This window comes from Vidua macroura, chromosome 3 (assembly GCF_024509145.1).
Source record: "Vidua macroura isolate BioBank_ID:100142 chromosome 3, ASM2450914v1, whole genome shotgun sequence".
In the NCBI taxonomy this organism is placed as follows: domain Eukaryota; kingdom Metazoa; phylum Chordata; class Aves; order Passeriformes; family Viduidae; genus Vidua; species Vidua macroura.
This window is the reverse complement of record NC_071573.1, coordinates 3,369,781-3,395,170: the sequence shown is the minus strand read 5'-3', so window position 1 is coordinate 3,395,170 and position 25,390 is coordinate 3,369,781. Positions and strand designations below refer to the sequence as shown.

The 25,390-nt window shown below is 45.4% G+C and overlaps 1 protein-coding gene across 1 annotated transcript; it reads right to left on the bottom strand.

The window, feature by feature from the left end:
* Positions 1-439: 439 nt before the first annotated feature.
* DHX57 (DExH-box helicase 57) lies at positions 440-17,295 on the bottom strand. The gene is made up of 24 exons (XM_053972334.1): positions 17,280-17,295; positions 15,847-16,045; positions 14,990-15,142; positions 14,546-14,710; positions 13,395-14,197; positions 11,853-12,049; positions 11,600-11,721; positions 11,144-11,339; positions 10,287-10,411; positions 9,036-9,169; positions 7,795-7,849; positions 7,299-7,495; positions 6,733-6,849; positions 6,312-6,408; positions 5,703-5,876; positions 4,971-5,171; positions 4,225-4,501; positions 3,584-3,679; positions 3,401-3,484; positions 3,173-3,310; positions 2,656-2,730; positions 2,107-2,241; positions 1,574-1,774; positions 440-1,483 (listed from the first exon to the last, which is right to left on the bottom strand). The coding sequence occupies exons 2-24, from the start codon at positions 16,038-16,040 to the stop codon at positions 1,340-1,342; spliced, it is 4,080 nt and encodes a 1,359-aa protein (XP_053828309.1). The 5' UTR covers positions 16,041-16,045; positions 17,280-17,295; the 3' UTR covers positions 440-1,339.
* Positions 17,296-25,390: the final 8,095 nt, after the last annotated feature.

Below are 25,390 nucleotides of genomic sequence, written 5' to 3'. Positions count from 1 at the left end.
CAGTGCCTGTGTGTGACTTTTGCTTTTGTTGTATTAAACTGTATCCCAGCCTGTGAATTTCTCACATCCCATCCTCCCAGCCATAGAGGAGGGAGTGGAGCCAGCTAGGGCTAATCCATCCCAGCAGAGCTGCAGTGGCCATTCTCTGCACAGGGATGTTGTCTTGATACTCCTGTCATCTTCCTCACAGGAGGGTGTGTTGGTGTGAAACTCCTACAAACAATTCATGTGTATTTTTTTTAAAAACCAAACTCTTCTCCAAACAAGGTCTCTCCCTCCACTCACATTCCTCAGGCTGAAGGTTGTAGATCAGACTGGTGCTGGAGGCAGTGTTCCCTCTGGTGACTCTGAAAGGTGACAGCCCAATCCTGAAGGCACTTGGTATTTGTGCAGCTTGGCTGCAGCAATGCTCAGCACTGCAATTAAAAGCAAGGCCAAAGGGAGGAAATAATAGTTCATTATTGCTACAGCATTTTACCCCACACTGGAGCAGCCCAAGAGCCCAGTCCTCAGAGCAGGAGTTTGTCTGAAAGCTTCCAGGAGTGGGGCTTTGTTCCAGCTGTGTAGGGTGGCAGGAGGACTACCCCATACCAGAACACGTTAGCAATTAGCAATGGCATCTGCCCAAGTGTTTGTTTTAATGCACTACAGCAGTCCCATCTCAGCTGTTTTACTTATTCCCAGTGCAGGAAGGGCTGGAACAGCCTCTCTTTCAAGGGAAAATGTCCACACTGTCTTGGAGTTTTATCTTGTCACCAGAGCAACCTGCACTGATCCAAAACCACCCTGACTGATCCAGTACATCTCCTCACCACAGGACATTGTCTGAATTTCAGAACCTCTTGCCACAGATCTAAAGGTGCTCACTTGTACAAGGGCTTTGGGTTGAACTGTAAACAGGATCCCTGGTCAGCCAAAACTACCTCAGTAAAGTCTTAGTCAAAATGTAGAAGTGAGTTTAAACCAATTTGGGAGCAGCTCCCTGTGTCACATGCTGCCTCCAGCCATGACTATTACAAGAAACAGCTGGCTAGCAGGTGTTTGTGTGACCACAAAACACTACCACCAGGGCATAGTCCCATTAAAAACACTCAGAGGTTTCTATTCCTTCTGGAAGAATTGCCATTTTCCCATTGCCCGGAGTCTGCTGTAAACCACCTTAATTTGAACAAGCAAGCAAACAAAAAAACCCCCAAAACTCAACAGTACAGTTGCCAACTTGTTCTTCCAGTGGTCTGTGCCACATTTTGGACCAATAAATACGTCAGGACACTGATGTTACTTGGTCTGTTCTCCGGCAGCAGCCATGGGTGATGCTTTACAGAAAGCTGTTCTGATGTCACTGCGTGGTCACAAGCTTGACAATCATCCCAATGATCCGAGAGCCTCGGGGGCACACGCACAAATCCATGCTGGGATTCTTGATTTTATCCTGCAGCAGCTGGTCCAGCTCGCAGCGCAGCTCCTTCACCAGCTCAGCCACCTGACACACGTGCGAAAACAGAGGCAAGGCTGAGGCTCAGCTGCAGCTCAGCTCTGCAGCTCTCCCAGGACAGCCCCTCCTCCTCCTCACCTGGTGAGAGGCAGCCACAAAGCGTATCCAGCCGTCGTCCAGGGAGATGACAAAGTCCCCCTTGAGCAGCTGCATGTGCACCTGGCCACCGCCGAGCAGCACCAGCGGGTACACGGACACCATGCTGCAGTCCCGGATGAACACTCGGCTCGTCTTGATCTTCTCGTGGTACACCAGGTACGGGCTCTCAAAGTGCCTGGTCTGGGACAGGGACACGACAGCCCGGTCAGAATGGTGGTGCTCTTCCTCTTCTGCAGCAGCAGAGAGCAGCAACTGTGCCTGAAGTGCACCTGCAGCACTAGCAGACCCTCCTGGACCCAAAACAACTGTTGGCTCCAGGGGCTGCAGTTTAACTCTGCCCAGGAGGACATTCCTAACTCAGGAATGCACCATTATTTACAATCCTAACACAGGACTGTTCAATGATTTATTTTAAACGTCAGTAGGGATCCTCAGTGTAATTTTAAACACTCAAGCAAAAGTGATTTCTTTTATAAAAAGAGAGCATGCTTTGCAGAAAAAAGCATCCTGACCTGATAATTCACAGACGAAGGATGAATATGAACATAACCATCATTTTTAGTGACAAACTTCAGCTCTTCTGCTTTTGGTTGCATTTTGACTGCTCCTGTACTGGTCTTCTGGTATTTACCCTCCGGCTTTTTCACCTGTATGGTAAGAAAAAAGGTTATAAAAATCTGCTGCATCAGAAAATCTTTTAACTTAATGTTTTAAATTTTTGCAAAACCAGAAATTCTGCAGTAGCAACATGTCAAGTCACTGGAGACAGGTATTACACTCCAGGTGCTGTCCAACCCTGACTTCCTTTGTAACCTCAGCCTTCTAAAAAGCTGTAATTTTACGTGGCTTCTTCACATTTGCTGCTGGCTTCTGTGTGACACTGTAATCAGCCTGTTGGAACAGCAGCAGTCTCAGGCAATACAAACTGGAGCTCTGACACCACAAGCAGCAAACTTCAGCAACCTAAGCCAGGCTCAAGGCTGCCACACTGAGCCCAAATGAAAGCAGGCTATGTGGATATGCTAGACCAAAAAAGGGAAAATGAAAAACCATTCTTTTACCTGGACAACATTGGGATACAGTGCAGCACACAGCATAGCTGAGATCAGCTTGATGTTCTCTGCATTCGAATTTGCCTGTTAAATCAATAGGGGATCATTAGGGATCCTACAGTTCAGTGTGTAAAGGTAAAACCCTGCTCCAGGAATGACTGAATTCCTGAAACTGGTTCACTTTTACAGCTGCACTCCTGTGTTTTACAGAGGAGGACAAGTCACTGCTCCTGCGGCCTCAGGCTGGACCTGAGCTGTGTTTCCCCCCACTATCAATGGAACAAATTGGCCACCACTATCCTGGTGTCCAGCTGAATTGTTCTCTGACATCTGGCTACAAAGTGGCTTGTACCCTTGAGAAAGCAAGCACAAGTTGTCCCAAAGCACAGGAATCCTACAACTACCAAATCCTGATCACCCTGATCATCATGTAACCCCAGGACATCTCTGGCCCATCTTTCTGAAGACAGCCCACATAAGAAACTGCAGCAGCATACTGAAGCATTGATGAAATGCTGTGAATTACCTCCTCTCCTGTGGCATCCAACACGCCATCGCCTCCTTGGGACCACTTCTTCTCAATATCCCTGGCTCTCAATCCTTCCTTCACAAAGCCAATGTCAGAAAGCAGCTCTGCAAACTGCCTCTTCAGACTGGCAATTTCCTACAACAGACAGAGCAGCAGCAGGGAGAGTCACCCCCAGTGGCTTATTTATGTCACTGGGATTCTGCCAGGCCACACACACTGACCTACCTGAAGAACTCTTCCTGACAGAAAGTTCTCCCTGCAGTAGTTGTAGCTTGCTTGAGAGCCCTCTTTGATACTTAAACGCCATCCCTGAGTGAGAGGATGGGAGGAAGCCTTTAATAAAACATTTCTGCTTGAATTTCAAACACATCACAAAACCCCAAGAGAGGCTACTGAGTTTTAACTCACCTTATAGGCCTGGAGAAGAGCCAGGTAGTCACTGTTTCCTACGGCAAACTCCAGCTTCTTTTTGTTTGCTTCTTCCCTTTTATCCCATGGTGACACCTAGACAGGCAGTAACAGGTTAGTGTGTTCTTCCCCTCACCACTTGGACGAGCCATTCTAGAGCTACATGGCACATTCTCTTTGGGATTTTCACAGCAGCTCACAGGTCAGAATGCAAATTCTCCCTGAGGGTAACAGAAAATATGAGGCATTCAAAAGAGCACCTGATTCAAAAAGCCAAAGTGACAGTGAAGACACAGATCCAAACTGACCTCTGCATTCACAGCTCAGTTGTGTCAGCTCCACCATTATCACTGTTTCACAATTTATATTACCAGTAATTTTCACACCAAATTCAGACAAAATGTATGCACTTCTTAGCTAAAAATCAAAAATATTATTCACTGTTTATATAAATACCACTCTTGCTGCTACCACCTGGTTTTGAACTTCTGCTCATAACTGGACTGTTTTAACAAGCACTGCATTAACATAAACAATTTAGGCTAAAAAGAAGAATTAAAATATCAAGTGTAGTGTGCTGCAAGTCACAGCAGCATTTTGCTGCTGCACTAAACCACAGCCCCCGGGTTAAGAATACTTACAAAAGGTGACTTAAAGGCCAGGCTGGCTGCTATGGTCAGCGCAGGATCCAGGCAGCGGAAAATGGTGCCAAACAGCATGAGCTTGCCAATCCTGACATCCACAGGCAGCGAAGCCAAGTGGTATCCCAGAGGAGTGAGCTTCTCCTCCGGAGTTAACGCTCCCAGGTCCCGCAGTCGCACCTTTGATGCCTGCAAGGACTCAGTCCTGGGGGGCTCGATCAGTCGTGATAAGACAGAGTGAAGACTCTGCTCAGAAAACATCTCCAGGATCTTAATTCTTAAGAGGAGGGGAGGGAAAGGTAAAAAGAAAAAACAAAGAAAGAAAAAAAGCAGCTCAGTTCCATATACAGTATTAAAAAAGCAAGCTTTTGTAAAAAAAGAATGAAAAAAAGCAAGCAGAAAACGTGCGTTGAAGAGCACGCTCCCTAGAAGAGGGCTGGTAACACAAAGCTGAAATCAGGGAGCAATGTGTAGTAGTGAGTCTATAAGAACAGATTTCTATATAGTACCCTGAGGTTTGAAATAAAGTTTTTACTGTAATTTGTGCAACTGCAAAACTACTGTAATTTGTGCTGCTTTGTTTCCTTTCAGTACAAAGGGGTGCACAGTGTGCAGCAGGGACAGGAAGGCCTCTTGCTTTAACGTTTGCACGATGATGATGCTCGCTGCGGGTTGTGGCAAGTGCTCCCTGCAGCAAAGGAAGGACATTCTGCACGCTGGCTTTTTCTACAAACACAACAGCTCACCTTAGACAGAGCTGCTCTAAGGGCACTCTCTGTATTTCTGGCAGCTGTTGTTTTACAAGCTGATGGTTGTAGTGGTGGCTGCTGAAGAGATGGAAGCAGACGCCTGAGGCCACACGTCCTGCCCGCCCTTTCCTTTGCAGAGCATTGGCCTTGGACACAAAGGTGTCCTCCAGACTTTCCATTCCTTTGCCTGGGTCGTATCTACAGGAGAGCAAGAGACAGGCTTGTACTCACAGAGCCACAGAATGGTTTGTCTTGGAAGGGAACTTAAAGATCATCCAATTCCAACTTCCCCTGCCACATGCAGGGACAGTTTCCACTAGAGCAGGTTGCTCAGAGCCCTGTCCAGCCTGGCCTTGAACCTTCCAGGGATGGAGCAGCCACAGCTTCCCTGGAAAACCTGTGGGCAGTGCCTCCCCACAGTGAAGAATTTCTTCCTAACATCCAATCTAAACCTGCCCTCTTTCAATCTGAAGCCATTTTACCCCTTGTCCTGTCACCTGCCCTTGTAAGGAGTGCACAGAGAACAGGCTGGAGGCTGAGCAGGCAGATGCTGCCAACTTCTGTATGGATACAATTCCCACCCCTGCACTTGGATCTGAGTTTACACTGGCTTTCTCCACCCCGCAGCAGCTTTCTAAAGACCAAGTTTCCTTCCACTTTTTCCCAGCTCTTTGGAAAGCTCAAGGCTTGAAACAGTTTACAACACCCCCAAGGAATGAATGCCAGTACCTTTTCTCTTTCATTTTTCCAGAATCAATCACATAGACCACGTCATCAATGGTGACAGATGTCTCTGCAATGTTGGTAGAGATGATGATTTTGGTAACTCCTGCAGGAGGCCTGAGGAACACAGACTGCTGGTCTTCACTGGACAGTGAGGAATGAAGTGGATAAACCACACACCTGCAAGGACAACAGGACAAGATGCTCAGGGCATCTCCAGCCTCTTCCTTCTTGGGAACAACCTGCCTGCACACACTTTTGCCTCACTAGATACTGTCCAGAGTGTCACTTCTCCTTGTAACCATCCAAGGCCAAACCCAACCACAACTAAACATAGCTCAGCAAACATTCTGAAATGTCAGCAGCCTGGATCATGCAGAGCACAGAATGGAAACCACTCCACACTAGGGTCTCTGAGAACTTCAACAACTGACCCTCCTGAGCTGAGGAGAAAAACAAAAGGAGAGAGCCAACAAGACAGAAAAGGAATTACCCTGACTGGAGTCAGCTCACACATGTAATCAAGCTAATTTATCCCTGGATAAAGGCAGGCTTTGTGCAGGAAATGACTCTTTATGAGTAAAGACTGACAGTTTTGGAGCTTTCCTGCCTTACCTCTTGCTGTGCCTGTTATTAAAAAGAGCATTAGTCTGAAGCTGCTCATAAAGCATCTTGATTTCTGCTAGGCCAGGCAAAAATATCAACACAGCACCTATATATGTAGATAAAAAAAATTAAAAATCACTCAACAAAAAGGACAGCACAATATTTTATTAATTGTACTAAAAAAGCACACAGGTTGTAACAGTCCTTCACAAAAGACTTCTCAAAGGAGACAATTTTCTCACCTTTCCCCTCCCATGTATATCACAAGCTTTGTAACTCAACTAAAATTTTTTTTTTTTTTTGAAAATAGTCAGTAGCTACAGAAACTCTGCATGCAAATCATTAGCTTTGGGCTGTCCAAGAAACTTCCAAGAATCTTCTTTCATTTACCTCCCAAGGACACTGAAATTACCTGGGGGTAATGAATTACCTGGGGGGTATGAATGTCTGCCAGCAACTATCCATTCCAGCAAGGCTTCAATTAATTCTAGATTAACTTTGTCCAAGTCCATGACAGACATTGTTTTCAACACTGCCTTGCTAACCCCTGGGAAAAAAAAAAGAAATAAAAGATGCAGTAAATCCATGTCTTGTAAAAAACATCTGTGGATGCATGGGACCAGTTACAGCTTTGTTTAAAGAGCACCTGGCTTAGACCTGAAGAGGCAGATCCATGCTGTGCCTCAAGCAAAGCTGCTTCAGCAAGTACAGATACAGAGAGCAAAGTGGAACTAACAAGGCATCTGAAAAGGGATGGAAAGAGACAGTGGCTGAAAATTGTCCATTTTCAGATGCTAAGAACCAGTTTCAGCCAAGACCTTTGCTTGTACTTTAAGAGAACAATGGGTTCTCTTTTATTTTTTTAAACTGGCAGAAAGTCTCTCATCTCGAACTTCACAAGTACAAAACTCCGAATTATAGATAAGCATTCAGCTTACAGTGATAATACCCCATGTTGTTTGTGTGCCAATTTATTAAATTTATGAAGGAGCTCACCTTTATATCGTGTAAGGAGCTGCTTCAGAGTTAATTTCTGGTCTGGGTCTGAATCTCTGACCACGGTGTCAGTGGTTTCCAGAAGGCCAGCACGCCTCAGGTCTTCCTCTACTTCTTCAAATGCAGTTCTTTTGTGTCTCCCATTCTGTTCGTGCTTTACCTTCTTCCTGTAGGGACTGCTGTCCTCTAAAACATACCTGGACAGCAGAAGAACATTTGGTAGTGTAGAAAGGAGCCTAACAGTCTCCTTCTAATAACTAACTACAGAGATAGGATATCTAAAATATTTTTTTTTAAGTCTGAGAGGAACTTTGTATAAACCATAGATAATATGAAGGTCAAGGTGCTTTAGTAGAGCTCCAAGAGTGCAGGTGATTAAGGAGATTTGAGAGGATTTACTTTTTAAATAAATGCCAGAACTACTGCAGTCTCAAGGTCAAAAGTGCAACCTCAACCTCACCACCCAAATACATCTGAGATTGTGTGAATTTCACACCTTGTCATTGCAATCACATCTTCCAGGAAAAACTGGTCCACAGGAAACGTTCGACCTGAAATAAAACATCAGAATAAATCTATCTACACATGCCACAACAGCATGGAGAAAAGAGGAAAAAGACCAAAGACTATTGTAGCTTTATACAGGTTATTATGACATATACTGGCTTCACAGCTCTCATCTACACTGCACTCTTCAACACAATTTCTGACTAGGACAAACAGTGGGTGTCTTCCAAGCATGAAGTGTTCAAGGCCAGGTTGGATGGGGCTTTGAGCAACCTGGTCTAGTGATAGGGCATCCCTGCCCATGGCAGGGGGTGAAACTAGAGGACCTCTAAGGTCCCTTCTATCCCAAGCCAATCTAGGATTCCATGGTGACATGTACAATGCACACACCCAGGCAGAGAAGGGCAGACACACTTAGGGGACACACCCATGTTCCTCTGCTGCTCCACATCATAACTCAGCAATTTAAAAGGCACGTTGGGCTAAACGTGTCCACATCCAGCTGGATCCTCTCACTGATCCTTTTCTCACAAGAATTGTAAAATGCAGGCGAATCCAATGGGAAGAAATGCTGATGTCCAACTCCAGTTCAGGAGGCTGAATGATTTCTTTATTATAACTATGTTATAATACATTAATATACTATAGAAAGGAAGATACTAAAACTACAAACCTACTTTTCTGACTACCATATCTCACTAACTAACAACTTGTGACCCTGTTTGGAGAGTCCAGCCACAGGTGGGCTGGATTGGCCATCAGGCTCAAACAATCCTCACCAGAATCCAATCAAGCAATCACCCCAGGTAAACAATTCTCCAAACACATTCCACATGAGAAAAACAAGGAGCAGAAATAGAAATTGTTTTCTCTTTCTCTCTGTGCACCTCTATGAAAAATCCTGAGAGAGAGAGAAATGTGCTTGCCACACACAAGGATACAGGAGAGTCCTCAGATGTGGTGAAACTAACCCAGAGAACCATGTCGTGCACACACCATATAATGATTGCCTTCTGAGAAAGGAAATTCTGCTGGTATACAGACAGCACAAAAATGACAACATTTCCAAGCCCCTTCTCTCCTGAATCTCATCAGTCTCTCCCTCTAAGTCTTCAGCATTGAATTTCTGGTATACATCCTCATCTTGAATTGAGAAACACTTTGCAAGAAGAAATAGTGAAAACAAATCTCTAAAACAATAAATGGCAATAAAAAATGAATGTTTTTCACCTGGTATGTTAATGATTGGGCAGGAGTGGAAGTACTGAGAGAAAAGCTCAGCATTTAGGGTGGCACTCATCAGTATAATGCGCAGGTCTGGCCTCTGAACCATTATATCCTTCAAAACCAGCAGCAGGAAGTCACTGAAGAGAACAGGCAAAAGAACATTTGACTGTCTTCAGCATTAACTTTCAGACTGTTTTTCTCCCCCTTCTGTCCACCTTCCTAATGTTTTCCAACAGCACAGCAACACCATCAGAGAATCATGAGCTTGTTGGAATGGCCTAGTCAAAAGCAATCTGCAAATCTGACTCTTTTCTGGTTGTCCCTTACTGGAGTGTCAGGATTACTTAGCAAAACCATTTAAACAAGAAGTTTTATAAATTACTTACATTAATGACAACACAAGAATATCAGATAAGAAATTAACTCAAAGTAACAGATGAGTCCTTTTTGCTCCTGTTCTTCACTGGAAGAGTTCCTCAGACTTACCCACCCTTCTCTGCTCACTGTATTTTCCCCTATATATTTATAGCTTTTGTAGCATGACTAGAAGACTGGCTTGAAGTGATTTTAAATAAGATTTTTAAATAAGAAAGAAGAGGAACCCTTGAGAGACACAAGCCCTTTTAAGTGGCTAAAATACCACCTGAGCTGCAGAATAACCTCTTAGAAACCCACTGCACTGCAGAGTTTGACAAGGAAAACAAAGAAAAGGATGCTTGCCACTTAATTTACAGAGATACTGACAGACATTATCTTTTGCCTGTGATCAGAAGGCAAGTGGGGTAAAACTGCAGGAGGCTAGAGCAGGATAGGATGAGACTGTCTAGTAAAATCTACAGACTGAAGAAAATGTGAGCATTTGTCCCTTGCTCTGCTGAAGTCTGCATCAGGAAAAAAAAAAAAAAAACTAACCCAAAAGGCATGTGATAAACTATGGTATTCGATAAAAGCTTAAACAAGGAAACTGTAAGAAACAAACAGCTCTGGTTAAAAAGTTACTTAACCCTCCAGCCCCACCCAAAACCTCTCAGCAACAGTGCTGCAATGTGAGGGCGCTTTGGAGGCACAGCAATTTCTGAGAGATGTGCTTTTCTCACAAGCTGCTGCAGCACAATTTCCTACTGCCCAAAGACAAGAACCTAAACTCAGACTCCTTCCACCATCCCATATTACTGCCACAGGATCACCTACTTGCACCTGAGCCACCTTTGACTATGTTTCTTCATTTTGCTTACAGGATAAGAGATTATTTACCTTTCTTCTGTTCTTTCGTGAACTTCATCAACAATAACATGAGTGACTCCCTGCAAAGTCAGATCTCCTTCCAGCCTTCTCAACAGCACACCAGTAGTGCAGTACAAAAGCCTGGTAGCTGAGGACTTGAAGGGTAAGACAAAGCATTCAGTTGACTCTGGGCAAATTAACACAGTGCAAAGAGAGTATGTGCTGCTGCAAAGCATTTAGTTTCAGCTCAGCGCCAGGTTTGACTGAGAGGGAAGAAGCAAGCCCTGCTGGAGGTGGATTTTAATTTCTTGACTGACACTGAAAACACCTGCTTATTACCAAGGGACATTGCTACCTATCAAACAGTATGAACTGCTTTTCCTGTGGATATTGTTTTCTGATAAACAACTCAGATCTCTCTTTCTAGGAAGATCTGGTGAGTCTCTTTTTTTAGCACACTTTTTGGAAAAAGCAATCAGCTGCAACACAGACAAAAATTCACTTCCAACACAACAATTTCTGCCTGGCTGTAGCTGCACCCTTCAGTCTCCACTTGGGAGACACATGGGAATGGCAACAGGCAGAAAAGCAGCCAGTAGCCTTCCAAAGGACAGCAGGATTACTCACACTCTAAAACCCCTTCACCTCCCTCAACAGAAAGCAAACCCGCAAGACACAGCACTGCACTCTTGTTCTGCAAAGTGAACTGTGCAACTTGAGGTGAAATAAAATACAGAACGTGTTTCATAACATTTTATAAATACAGATGATACAAACTTGCTTATCTCACTGCATGGCAGGTATAGGGCAGAAATTCTGGACGCTAGAGAAGCACTAAGCACATTTCAATAGGAGTAAATGAAAACAAGCAAGCAAAGCATAGGTACCTTTACACTTTCCAGGCGGATCTGATATCCAACAGTGAGTCCAATCCTTTCTGTTCTTTCCTTGGCTACGCGTTCAGCCACAGAAATGGCAGAGATCCTGCGAGGCTGAGTGCAGATGATGTTTGCAACTCTGCTTGGAGAGCCTTGCAAAGAAGCATCCAAGATAAACTGAGGAATCTGAGTGGTTTTCCCACATCTGCGCAACAAAATCAGGAATTAATTAAAAACCCCACAAATCCAACACCTTCCACCCACATAAATCGACTGTGTTCCACTGGAAATTTGCTTTGTTTCATTAGTGTGATCCTTCACATGAAGTTCACTAGGACTGCTCTCAGTGGTCACACTGGTCACAGATGAGCCACCACCCCAGCCTTTCCAGAACATGGATCATATTTCATGTTATTCAGTGTATACTTTGATACATAAAGTCTGTATGTGCAATCACACTCTTACCCTGTCATGCCACTCACAACAAGAACTTGGTGACTCTCAAGCAAACCCAGAATGTTTTCCCTCTCTTGCCATGCAGGGAGCTTCTGTCTTTCATACAGCATGGACTGAAAGTGCCTGGAAGACTGATGGACAGAAACAGCACAGCAGTAAGAACACCACTGGGATGGAATAGAACCATCTCAAACAACAGCTTGTCTCTTAAAATATTTATTTCTCTAAAGTAAGCAACAAAACTGTGCTCTGCACATTGTACCTTTTTCTGCCGAAACTGCGCGCAGATTTTAACATTTTCATTATACAGAGACTTTGCCTGCACATCATACTTTTTGGAAAGCTTCTTCTTCAAGTTCACATAACTCTCATTCTCCACAACAACTTGTTCAGGCTCTTCCTCCTCCTCCTCCTCTTCTGCCACCACCTCTTCTTCCTGAGGCTCTGACACAGTTGAGGCTTGAGACAGAGAGTGTACAGTTAAATATTGTTATTACTAAGGAATGGGCAATGAAGGAAAGAGACATGTTCCAGCAGCATTCCCAACAAAGAACTTTGTTAGACTGGGCCTGGGGGTCTGCAGGACTGTTTCTGACATGAATTTAGTTCAACACACCACCAGCAAACCTCCCCTCACCTCACCAAATCACCCACAGCTTCTCCAGCCCCATCCCACTTGTCCCTACCCCTGCACCACGGTCTGGGTGGCCACACAGGGAGCCAGCATGGTTAAGTGGTTTGCCTTCCTGCACATTTTCCATGTGTCTCAGCTCACTTCTCCAATACACAACGACCTCTGTGCAGCACAAAATGCTTACACGTTAGGGTAGTTTTAATTAATTAAGTGTTAAGTCACTGCCAAGTACTTTTAAACCAAAGCTGAAGTGGACCAGGTACTTCAGTGCCTTTGCCTGTCAACTGAAGCAGGATTTGCTCAAACTGTCAGCCAGCCCTTGAAAGTTTTAAGGCTACTTCTACAAAAAAAAAAAGGTATTTTATAGCATAAGGAATATTTTATAGCTAAAGAAAATTATTTGGAATCTCAGTTTCTGGAACAAAGCTGTCTTTCTGCAGAGGTGTTCAAAAAATGGAATACTTGGTCTTACTGTAGCAAAAGCACAATTTGTCACTATTTAAGAACTCTACAATTCAATGCAGTTGTTCTTGATCACTGTCATGAAAAAAGCTTGCCTTAGATAGAAGTAGTTCTGGAATTGAGAGCTCAATAGTCACCCTGACACAAGTGACACAGACTCAACTCTCCTGTGAAATCAACCTGTCTGCACCAGCACAAATAGAAAGGGATGATACCTTGAACAACATTCTATAACCACGTTTGCTCAGCCTTAAATCCACCTTTGTAAGTTAACTTTGAAGAGCTGTTGGTAATTTAAGTAATCTAAAAAAAGAGGTTTCTGAATTGATGAGTCGCAGATGCAGCAGAGCTTGCAAACAACCTTCCCTGCTCCCTTCCAAGCACACTCCTCTGGTCCATTCTGGTGAGCTCACATCTCTCAGTGCTTTCCATGGATTGTGTGGCAATGGGCATCACTCACTCTGCCAAACTCTGTGCTCCTTGAACTCAGTTCTGGGCAGCACAAAACCTCTCTGTTGCAGCTTGACTACAGAAGGAACTTCCTGAGACACAGACAGATCACAGATCTGGCTCACCACATGACTTCAATCTCCAGAAATAGATTTGGAACAGATGGCTGAACTAGGGGCTCTGCCTTGTCTCTCTTTTTTCCTTTTAAATCTTTCTGACTGTTCTCAGCCCAGAAACCATAAAGGAGATCTGCTGTACCTTCAGCTTGTTGATCTGAAGCAGGTGCACTCTCTGTCTGTGGCTTTGCAGAAGGTGCTGCCAGCAGGGAGACAGGAGGAACACTGAACTTGTGGTGAGTATTGCTCAGGAGCTCACTGATCTCCTGTTCATCTTCTAAGCAAGTCACCAAGGTGTACACCACTGGCTCATGAGACTCTGCAGCTGCCAAGGCCTTTCCAAAGAGGAATTCAGCAATGTGCAGACGACAAGCAAGAGGCAGATTCTCGTCAGTGGAGTAAAATGCCACGAGAGGTGCCTGAAGAGGATACTTGCTCTCGTCAGGAAACCTTACTTCAAGTTCATATATGGGACCATCACTATGTCTGAGGTGAGCATCATCTGCAGAGTTCTTGGATGTGTTTAGTGGATGGTTTGGAGGGAATTCATGTCTAAATCTGCATTTTGAACCAAACCTGCAGCCTCCTTGGAGGTAAAATTTACAGATTTCCTTTGAAGTCTGTTTTGCTGTGTCCCTTGCACTTTTTTGTTTAGATTTACTGAACCTGTGTGCTAGGTAGTCCAATTCCAAACTGAAAGTCCAAACACGATTTTTAATCCTTTCTATAAATTTTTCTCCATAAATGGACCGGAGGGCAAAAGCTTCTTCTTGTCTCTGCTCTAAACATTCCTCTTGACTGGCTTCAGCAGCTGCTGCAGAAACCTGCATCTTCTCTCCATACCTTTCAGAGAAGCATTGCAACAGCAAATACTCCAATGATGCCCCAATATTACCATTGCAGGATCTCAGCACTGCCCTACAACGCTCACAGTCAAAACCATACCTGCACCAAAACAGAGAAAACAGGGCAAAGAGTGAGTGAGAGGCTCACATGAAGCAAAATAACCACAGACCTGCTTGATCAGGCTCACAGTAAGGGAGCACGCTTGGCACTGCCTCACACCTCAGAATGTAGCACTTAATAGTTTCAGGGTTAGATTTCCCCACTCAACTACAGAAATTAAACTCTTCAGAAAAAGCTGTCACATATAAAATGCTCCCAAACAAAGCAAAAGTACTGAACAATTATTAATGTCTGAGCAAAACGGATGAAGGACACAAGGAGGCCTTACAGAGTATTGAGGCCAGGGATCTACCTCTTCATGATACAAATTATCCAATATAACATCACCTGGAGAGTTTGTGCACAGCAAATGAAGACACTTCACTGTCTACGATTCTGTGCTCAGCTGGCTCAGCAGACAACCTTGGCATTACATCAGAAGCTTCCTGTTCTGTTGACCAGCACTGTTCATCATCGAGGTAATCAGGCTCGTCATCATCTTCTCCAGCTACACTGATTAAAAGAGTTACCAAGTAAAAATGAAACAAAATTAAAATGTTGAGCAGACATAAAACTCTGCCTCTGCAGTTTTAAATCCTTCATTTAAATGGAAGATTTGGCTAGCCCTTTCCCAGAGTTATTACTGTAGAAGAACAAAGCAGAGTCAAAACCGTAGGATTTGAGATATACTTAAAAGTTAAGGGAAAAAATACTGTTTCCATTTCTAACAGTATGCCTGCTAAAGCATGCTCATGTAGAGAAGCTGGAAGTAGTGCCTCCATTTAAACTAACTCTGATTCAGGTGCCAGCTCCTGTCCTTGCAGCTCTTGAAGGAGTTCTTTCACTCTTCTCTGGTTCTCTGATGTCATGTGTATGGTCTGCAGAGGCATTTTTGCTTCAGGTCTCTGCTTCATTTGCCCTCCTCTTCTGGCAGGGGCACTTGATCTGAAAATTAAAATAACCATGAGTTATCTGCCTGGCTCAAATGTTCTTGACTGAATTGGGATGCTGGGGCTCAAACTTGTAATTCAAAACAGGAAAATCAAAATAAGAGAAATCCATCACCTAAGGATTATTCAGCTGGACTCACCCTTATGTGACCAAGATTTGTGTGCCTTTATCTACACACACGTGCATATATGTATTGTATCCTATGTTGAATCCAAAATTATTTACTGAACACTTTGCTAGGTAAAGCTGTTCTTAGACTACAATACAACCATATATTTCTAAGCTAGATGGGTCAGAACACACACAGGATACTAAAATAATTCTAAACTGCTGATTTTTCATGGCCCAGCTTCTGTCTTGTAATACACAAATATTAATATCCTGTGTTTATTAATGTGTTCTGACTAGAAGTGTCCTGAAATTACTTTATCACCAAAGAAGAAAATCAGAGGTTATAATCTTTAAAAAATAAAACACTTTCCTTAGGTATCAAATCCATAAAACATTAATCAAAATAGACATGTAAAAATTGCTTTCAATACCCTTTCACTCTATATTCAAACACATCCAAAAACCAGCCCCAAATGTCTATGTATGTCAACATCCAAAAAGTATCTCAAATGGCCCAAAGTATCCCAAACAACCCCCATGTATCCCAGCACCTCTATTGCCAATCCCCCCCAAACCAACAGAAATACCTGGATTCTAGCCTTGGTTCCTCAAAGAGACAAAAATCATCTCCATCGTCCCAAATTTTGCTTGAACATTTCCTACTTCCACCAAGCTGAGGCTTGTTTGAATGGCCACTGCTGCCTCCTCGTTTTCCACTGCCTCCTCTGCCTCGTCCTCCTCCTTTGTTGGGCTTTCCTCTTTTCCTCCCCAACCAACTCATCTTTCCTTGGGGAAGAAGAGGAAAAAACAGTCCTTAGCTGTGAAGGTGATACAGCCCATTGTGTATGTCTGAGCACACATTATTTGTTTTTCTATGTGACAGGGCACCCCGTCAAACCACTGTTGATTATCTGCATGTTGGTGTGTCTGTATGCACCTGGAGCAAGAAATATTCTTCTGGAACATTGTTTAGTGAGTTCTGTGGCTTTAGAAAATAAAAGTAATACTCCTCAGGCAAAAGCTGCAAATTTGACAAAACTCTGTGGCAAAAGCATGAGCCTACCAGCAGCGCTGCCCAACCTGGGAACCCCAGTTCTGCCACTCTGCTGGAACCTTCCTGGGCACGGAAGCCCACAGGACAAACCTTGAAGGGAAATTTCACAGAAGAAAGCAGCCTCTGCCCCGTCACTTCTTAACTCGGCAGCTTGCAGGGCTGAGACTAAAAGGTGGAAGGGGAGCTAAAGGCCAAGATACAATGTTTTTTTTTATATTATCTCACACTGGCAGGGAGCTGCCCCTCCGCAGGGAGCTGCCCAGGCTGCTGGAGTGACTGGATGTGTCCTGGCGATCAGGCGGGCTCCTCCCGTTCTCTCAGCAGGCTCTTCCCAGCGCTGACAGCCCATCAGGACTGCCCAACACTAACACATCCTCCTCCCGCACCTCCGGCTAAAGGGAAGCTGCTGCAGGGGACAGGTGAGCAGCTGCGGGCAGTCCGGCAGGAATTCACTCCCTGGATCTTCGCACTGGCACCCCCACAGCCAGGACAAGCCCTGATGTGGCCGCGCACAAGTAATAACCCAAAGGAGGGCTTGGGAAAGAAGCAAATCCCTCTTTGTGTGGCCGCTCCACTGGGGCTGGACAGGAACCCACAGCCAAGCTGTCCCCGCCCGGGCCAGTTTGGCAGACGTGAGGGAGGGAGAAGGGAGCCCATGGCAGGTGCCCCGAGGCCTCTGTCACACAGCGTTCTGTCTCCTTCCCCTCAGCTCAGTGCACAGAGCCCCGGGCACGGAGCAGCTCCGCCGGCTCGTCCCGCCCTTCCCCACGGCACCTTCCCCTCCACGGGTGTCTGGGGACCCTCAATCCTCTCCCAGCCCCGCGCTCCCCGGACCCCATCCCCTGCCCACCTCCCCTCAGCCGCCCTCGCAGAGCCCCCGCGCACCCCCTTCCCCTCCACCCCCGCTCTCCCCGGAATCGTGACGCCCCCGGCAGCTCCACCACTGCTCTTCCCCAGCGTTCCCACCTCTCTGCCCGGCACCTCCCCGACCCGGATCCGCGGCGTTTCCCTTCCGGGCCGCGGCACCTCCGCCCGCCCCGCCCCGCTCCCCTCACACCGCGCCCGGCGCTGGGGATCGCGTGTGGCTTTAAGCTGCCGTGCGTTTGAATGTCTCTCTCTGTGTGTGGCTGTAACAGTGACACCGGCTGTTTGTTTCTTCAGCAGGCATGGTGGTATTTGAAGTGTTATAGGTAAACATTGACCCGCCAAATTAAAAAGGAAAAAAAAAAAAATTATTATAGCGATCAAATTCTATCTGAGCCAGCCACAAAGAAGAGGAGAGTGCCGAGCCCGGGATCGGCGCTGGGTGAGACACAGGTCCGTCCGCTCTAGCAGAGGGTCTCTCCTATGCTTTACACCACCCGTCCTGCACGAGCAGTTTTTATACAGTTTATTTTGCTTAAGGCCGGGATTTCGGCGATCAGCCTTTTCTTTCCATTCAAAGTCCCACATATTCATAAAGTCCCTTCTCTGCGCCGGGTTGAACAATCCGAGGTCCGGGAAGCGATGTACATCGGTGATTGAGTTACGGGAACCCGGCATTGAGATGCATCTTCCGGAGGTTCCAGTGATCCCAATCTCGAGTAGTTGTCGGGACGATCATTGCTTGGGAGTTCCTAGATTATCTCAGAAAACAGAGCGAGCCACATGTATTAATTTGCAAATGAAGCCTTACCGGCAATGGTTTCAACATACGTGAGGCAACCCCCTTGCCCTGGCTCGCCTGTGTTATGTCTATATTTTAGTCATATCAAACTTCTACCCATATATCACTTTATAGGCGCAAATTATACATACTACACATAACAGAAGTATCTCTCGTATTCCCGAGTAAAGACGAGAACGATGCTTGAAAATCTTGGTAGGTGCTCGCTGCACCAACCCACAAGTTACTGAGGGAGCTGGGGGGGCTCAGCCTGGAGAAAAGGAGGCTCAGGGGGATCTTTGTCACTCTGCAATTCCCCGACAGGAGTAGCCAGCTGGGAATCGGCCTCTCTTCCCAGGTTACAAGTGACAGGACAAGAGGAAACGGCCTCAAATTGTGCCAGGGAAGGTTTAGGTTGTGTATTAGCAAACGTGTTCGCGGAAAGGGTGGCCAGGCATTGGGACAGGCAGCTCAGGGAAGCACCATCCTTGGAAGTGTTAACCCTGGGATGTGGCACTTGGGGACGGCCGTGGGTCCTTGGTGGGCCTGGCAGTGTTGGGTTAATGGCTGTGCTCAGTGATCGTGGAGGTCTTCTCCAAGCTGCACTACAAAACTCAGTGTGTGGGACTAAAGGGGAGGAAAGTTGTTATGAATGAAGTTCTACATGTCTAATTTGATAAACAACAAAATTGAATTTAGCAGCAATTTTAATTGAACAGCAATTTTGTATAAATGAATACAGTCAAGTATATTAAATACAATCAAGCATATACAAAAATTTGGCAGTGATTAATTAAGTATGATTAAGGTTTGTATAAAGCATAAGCAAAACCGACCGGGGTTCGGGGAGGGTTTCTCACCCTGCCTCACGTAGGAAACAAAGGAATCCAAACTAAACCTTATGTACTGTATGCAAATACATATTCATCAATAATTTTCCATAAATCTCCTCCTATTTTCAATTCTTGAAATCTACGTCACTCTACTGCATAGCGCATGCTCCACTTGTTGCTAGGGAGTCTCCTGGATTTTCGGTGGTCTTTTCAGAGGTCTTCCTTGCTGCCCTCTGAATAACCTGGCAGGTTGTGCATGTGCATTAAGCTTTAAGCATTATGTTCCAAATAAGCCTTATTATTTCATAGATAAGACCACTACTTTAGATTCCATACCTGGAATTGTCCCAACTTTGCTCATCCCAAGGCCAGTTCTGCTTTGGGAGTCGTCCCAATTTTGTTTGTCCCAAGGCTGATTCTGTTTTAGGATCTTGCTTATCTCAATAATACATCCTGCATCCTGTTTTTCATATGTAACATCTGCAAATAAACCCATCTGCTTTGTAACACTAATCACATATACTTTTTATTTTATAACATTTCTTCTCTAAAATATTGATACAGTTACAATTTAGTTAGCATGAATCATATCCATTTATTACAAAGTGATACCAGTTTCAGAGTGAGGGTGACATAAGTGACAAGAGACCCCAGAGCTGTGTCAGTGAGGTGGGGAAGGCCTCTCTGCAGATCCCTGCATGCACAAGGTCACCCATGACAGCTGCCCCCCAGCACATCCTGTCAGGCCTTGACTCTATGGATGGACACTCCACAACCCCTCCAGCCAACCTGTGCCAGGTTGGAGTTTAAAGAAAAAAAAAAAAACTACCAGAGAAATAAAAAAGAAAATTTACACACTGGTTTGGCTGTATAAGACCCACCGCAGCCCCCAACCCAGAGACAACACCTGCCATGAGGGTGTTTCCTCAGGGTCCTTCTGCAGATGGTGGCCACAGCCACCACTCTGATGGTCCATTTGGGTCTGCTCTGCCCCATAAAGGCTCCCCACCACCCCCAGAAGGGCAAGAATGGTTCACAGGAATGCTGCTGACTCACACGGTGCCTGCTCCAGCAGGGCTTATGTGCTCCATGGACCCACCTCTGGGAACAGCCTGTCCACAGGAGATGGAGAGTCAGCTCTGGGAGAAGTGGCTCTCTTCAGCCAAATAAATGCATTGCATGGTCTCATGGGGGTTTGCCTCTCAGATGCCTTCTTGTCCTGAAGTGAAAATACTTCTATTCTCATATCTATATATACACCATTCTCATTTTCTAGAGGGGGACTGCAAAAGGGCACCTGAGATTGTGCTTGAGGGGAACAGTAAATTTTGTTCAATTTTCTTGTTTTTTGCTTCTGTAATAGCCAGTTCAAAAAAAAAAAAAACAGAACCAAAACCAAAACCAAAAAAAAAAAAAAAAAAAAAAAACAACAAAAACACCCCCAAAAAACAAATGAACAAAAAAAGAAATACTGTGTCCTCTGTCCCTAGTGCTTGACTTCATAGGTAGCAGCATCTTCCAGAGAGCTTCTGTTAATTTAGGAGCCTGTCCTTTCAGCTCCTTTGCTAGGGCTCCACATTTATCTACGCTGCACAGCAATTATACTGATTTAGGCTGTGCAGTTTCACATTTCACATTTTCTGCCTGGAGGACACATTTCACATTAGTCTGCCTTTTGTTACTGTGCCTCCTCCTTTATGTCTCCCTGTTCTTATGCTTCAGAGTAACTCATGGACTGGCCCAAGCACTGCCCTGACAGCCCTGCCCTTGGGTTACTTGCAACCTCCACATGCTCCCTTTGGAGCAAAGAGCCCTCCAGTGAAGGGCTGATGCTCCTTGGGGAAGAAATGGAGCAGGTGTGGAGGGTTGCTGCTCCCCACCCTCCAAGCCCTTATTTATTTTTACTCAAAAGAAAATTTTTCATCATTGAGAAGAAACAGAAAATACTCAAGTGCTGGTTCGTGTTGCTGCTCCCCTGCCGTGGCTACTTTGGCAACCTTGCCCTTGGCCCCTGCGCCTTCTTGGCCCTGGCATCCCTAGGGAAGCCAGGGTGTCAGCAGGTAGGGAGGAGCTGGTCCCGTTTCCCTGTCCCCAGCTGGAGGTTGTCTTTTTTGGATGCCACAGGAGGTACTTAAGATCCTCTGAGCCTGGCAAAGCAGCAGGGCCACAGCAGCCAGCGCACGGCCCCACATGGCCCCCGCTGCCGTCACTTCCCAGGGCTCCTCGCCCTCCCTCCCCAGCCCTGTGCAATGTTAATTAGAAAGTCAGAAATTCTGCATCGCCTTCTTCCAACTGCACAGTCCTGGTTTTTGCATGGGCACGGCGAGGATGTGACCCGACGATTATATAATTAGAAGGCTTTTGTTATGCTTGCATTTCAAATCAGTGATTAGCATGTGACAGTCCCGTCCTGGGAAACTGTCAAGCCACCATTGCTCTTCTCTCTCTCTCTCCTTTCTTGCACAGTGCTAATTCCCAACTCTAGCAACCACCAGTGCTGAAGGATCTTCAACTAGCCTGGGGTAAGTTTAAAATGTACTCGGCTTGGGATGAAGAGTGGGGTTAATTATGCCATTTCTCATATTATTGGATAAAGCTAGAGCCATAACTAATTATATTGTGTGTGCAGCACATAAAATTATATTTAAAGTGTTTTGCATCTTCAGTGCTCACAGGTATTTTCAGCTGATTTCTTCTAAGACTCTGAATGGAGATCTTGCTTCTTAGTGTGCTGGACAATCTTGTTAGGCTGCATTTATAGTGAGGTTTCTAAAATACTTTAAAAAGGCCTTTTTTTTGCTCTTGCCATTTACAAGCTAAAATGAAGTGTCATGCTGAATTATTTGGGTGACAGCTGCATTAGAGTTAGTTGGGGACAAAGTGCAAGAGTGATGAGAGTAAATAACTGATTTTTTGATCTCTTTAGAGGACTGGGGATTGTTCTCCAAGTGAGATAAATATTTAAAACAGCCAGGAATCTCAGCCAGCAGCATTGAAACAGTCACCAGGAAGATCCCAAGCATTTAGATAGGAAAACTGTGGATGCCTAATAACTGAAGAGCAAAAGTGCACATGGATTCCTGCACTGTTACCCAGTGCAGAATGGGACAGGAAGCCAGACAAATAGTAACAGTTCTGCTCCAAGGCTAGGCTGTGAATGCTTTACTGAGCCCTGCCTGCTTGCATGCTGAAGCTTGGTGTAGTCCCTCAGTCTTTTTGATCTGTGATTCTCTGCACAGCTGAGGATCCTCTGCACAGCTGATCCTCTCCCCCAGTTGTGCCATTCCATGTGGGGGGAGCGCTGGGAGGGGGAGCACGGTCACACAGTTGCAGTTCAGGCTGCAGGACCTGCCTCTCCTCTCTGCACCGTGCAAGGCTTTGTGCAGGAACCCCACTGCTGTGCTGCCTCAAGGGCACAACTCACTGGGACCTCATCCATCCATCCATCCATCCATCCATCCATCCATCCATCCATCCATCCATCCATCCATCCATCCATCCATTCATCCCTCCATCCCTCCATCCCTCCATTCCTCCCTTCTCCCTCAGGGATCTCATGGGAAGTGGGTGCTGGCCCAGGCTCTGTTAGCAGGTTGGTTGCTGTGCTGGGCAGGAGTGGTTGCAGTGCCAGTTGCCCATGCAAGGCACCAGGGCAGGATTCTTTGCTGGCCACCAGTGGCCAGCAGCATGGCAATCACTAACAGCAGAAGCTCTTTGGTTCCAGCAGATTTGGCTGCTGGAGGGGAGATAGAAACAAAAAGGGAAAAGACATCTTTTTGCCACGATGGAGGAATCTGGTGGCTTTAACACCTTTGAATTATTCTCTGGGGTTTGCTCTGAAGATATTATTCTGACTAGACGAGAACTGCAGGAGTGTAAATGAGTTTAGTGTTCAGCTCTGAAGAAACAAGCATTTCTTGTCCCTAAAGCAGGGGACCTGGGCTTGAATGGCAGGCCAAGACAGCCTGGGGATGGCTCCATGTGACTGGGTACTGGGCCTGGCCAGTGGGGAGCTTCCAGAGGAGCAATAACATCTCCTTGATGGTCAGGGAACTACTCTGTGGTGGCTGGCATGTCAGGCAAACCTTGGATTTGCCACAGGTGGAGGCCTGGTAGTGGTTTAGGAAAGGAGCTTCATAGAGGGCTTGCACTTGCTGCTGATGTGCACATGGATGGATGCATGGGTATACAGGGAGGGACTTGCTCAGGACTGAGACAAAAACATGAAGGGGGGAATCCTCTCCAGCTTTTAACTGCCTCAGGGGGGCTGTAAAGAATTGATGCAGTCCAGAATCTTCCCAGAGGTGCACAGTGAAAGGCACTGCCTACAAGCTGCAGCTAAAGGAAACCCTGACTGGATGTAAGAAAAAATCTTCTTTGGGTACTGGAGGGCCCAGAGTGGCTGTGAAGACTCCAGTGTGGGAACTATCCAGACCAGAGCTGGACTGAGCCCTGAGGAAGTTTGATATTACTCTTGATTTGAGCAGGAAGTTGAACTAGAGCCATACAAGGGCTCCTGCTCACCTTGACTCTGCTGTGAGTTTAGGACTTGTCCGCTGCCAGCAGAGGCATGGTATGACCAAGCAGTCCCCATCCAGGGTCTTAGGGCCAAATACCAATCTTATTCTCCAACCCATTTTTTGCACCCTTTAGGCACAAGCCAGACACTGATCAGCCAGCTCAGGCTTCCTGAAATCCTGGTTCCTGGTGAGGACAAGGTTAACAGCTGGGAGGAACAGAGGACAAACCTTCACTCCAAACCAGGGCAAGGCTCATGTTCTGTTCCAGTGATGAGGAAGGGCTGATTAGTTTTGCTTCTTATATTCAGCAATTCAGGAGAACTAGGGAGAGAGAGGCAATGTTACATGTTCACCAAGTACAGCAGTGAGCCCCAAATTCTGGATAGTAGCCAATGTTAACACAATTATTTAACACAACAAAAAACCAAGGGGTAACTCAGGAAATTGCAGGCTGCAGATAGAGGACACACAAAGACAGTTACTCTGGTAAAACAGGTAAGGTTTTCTGGACCCACTTAACCAAGGTCAACCTACTTTGCAGTGCAGTCAGATAACAAAACTCCTGCTTTGCCTGGAGCAGGAGGGGATGGTGGCATCCCCGGTGCCCCACTTTCAAAGACTCTCTCCTGAGCTCTGCAGAGGACACAGACTTGTGCTTAAACATGTCCTTAGTAGAATAGGCAAAAAAATGTGAAAATGAAATCAATTAATTTCCAGCAAAATGCTGTTTTCTTTGTTGTCAGTGAAAACACAGGAGGTTCATGTTTCTTTCATATCTGTTTTGTCTTTCCTACTTGTTCCTCTTCCCCCAGCATTGCAAAAGCAATTCTGAATTTTAAAACCAGTTCTCTGTTAAGCACACTAGTCCTAGTTCAACAGCCCAATAACAACAGTCTCAGGATTTTTCTGTGGTGCTGACTAATTTAAATTGGGAGCAAAGTTTTAACAACGTTGCTAGTGAAGTTGAATTTATAAGTCTGTTTTGCTCAGAAACACACACTTAAGTACCTTGTCCTCAAAACTTCCAGAGAAGTTTAGCTACTTTAAAAACAACTCACATTCTTGTCATTCTTTGGAATCCCTAATACCAAAAAATAATATATATATATATATTTTTTTTTTTTCTTTTTTTTTTTTTTTTTCTGGAGAGGGCTAGAGCACAGAGCATAGGGTGAGAGTCTGAGTGAGCTGAGTTTGTCCAACTTGGGGAAAGGAAGGCTGGGAGACTTCTATAGCCACCTACAACTAATTAATAGGCTTTTCTCACAGACACAATGAAAGGACAAATGGCCATGGGCACAAACTCCAACAAAAGAAACCTTGATTGGCCATAAAATTCTTCCTCATAGAAGCAGTGTAGCCCCAGTATGCAGGAACAGAAAGGTTGAGAATTCTCTAACCTGGGACATACTTAGACCTTGACTAGGTGTGGCCCTGAGCAACCTGGTCTAGCTTTGGGATTAGCCCTGGTTTGAGTCAGATAACTCCAGAGGTCCCTGCCCATCTAAACTCTGTAATGACTATAAGAGTCTTAAGGAAAAAAAAAAAAAAAGCCAGCAAACAAACAAAACCTGTTATACTATCAGCTGATCGAAAAAAGATGTAACAAACTCTAAGATTTATCTCACTGTGGGAGCTTTCCCAGCCTATTTGTACAAATCCCACTTCAAAGGTCCCTCCACCTTTGCTCAGGTTTTCCACATGCCTCACCAAGGGATCCTCTGTCCCGAGAAGTCAGTGAATCTTCTTAGCAAGTGATCTTACAAACAGCTCTCTTACAAATAAGTTTATCTTTTCATTAACCCTCAATCTTAAGATAATGCTTAACCCCAAGTCCCTCCAGTGCTGTGCTGGAAGCCTTTCAATCCACACCATAACCTGCAGCAAGAGGCCAGCTGGGTATTCTGTAGCATTCTGTAGTATTCTGTGCCACCACCCTCCTCTCCTGGGAATTCCACACTCAAAAGCTCTCAGGTTTAATGTCTGGGGCCAAAGCTACACTGCTGACTGCACCAGAATCACCTGCTTCTGCTCTGATTTCCAGTAGCCACGCAGGACTCTTGCATATTTTGCAGTTCT

What these genes read in the sequence shown, in the direction of transcription:
- DHX57 (XM_053972334.1), bottom strand. Translation starts at nt 16,040, where the DNA reads ATGAGTTGGTTGGGGAGGAAAAGAGGAAAGCCCAACAAAGGAGGAGGA. An exon ending in TCCGCCTGGAAAGTGTAAAG is followed by an intron (nt 10,412 to 11,143) that starts GTACCTATGCTT and finishes TTACCCTTCAAG; the next exon opens with TCCTCAGCTACCAGGCTTTT. An exon ending in CTTCGTCTGTGAATTATCAG is followed by an intron (nt 1,775 to 2,106) that starts GTCAGGATGCTT and finishes TCCCTGTCCCAG; the next exon opens with ACCAGGCACTTTGAGAGCCC.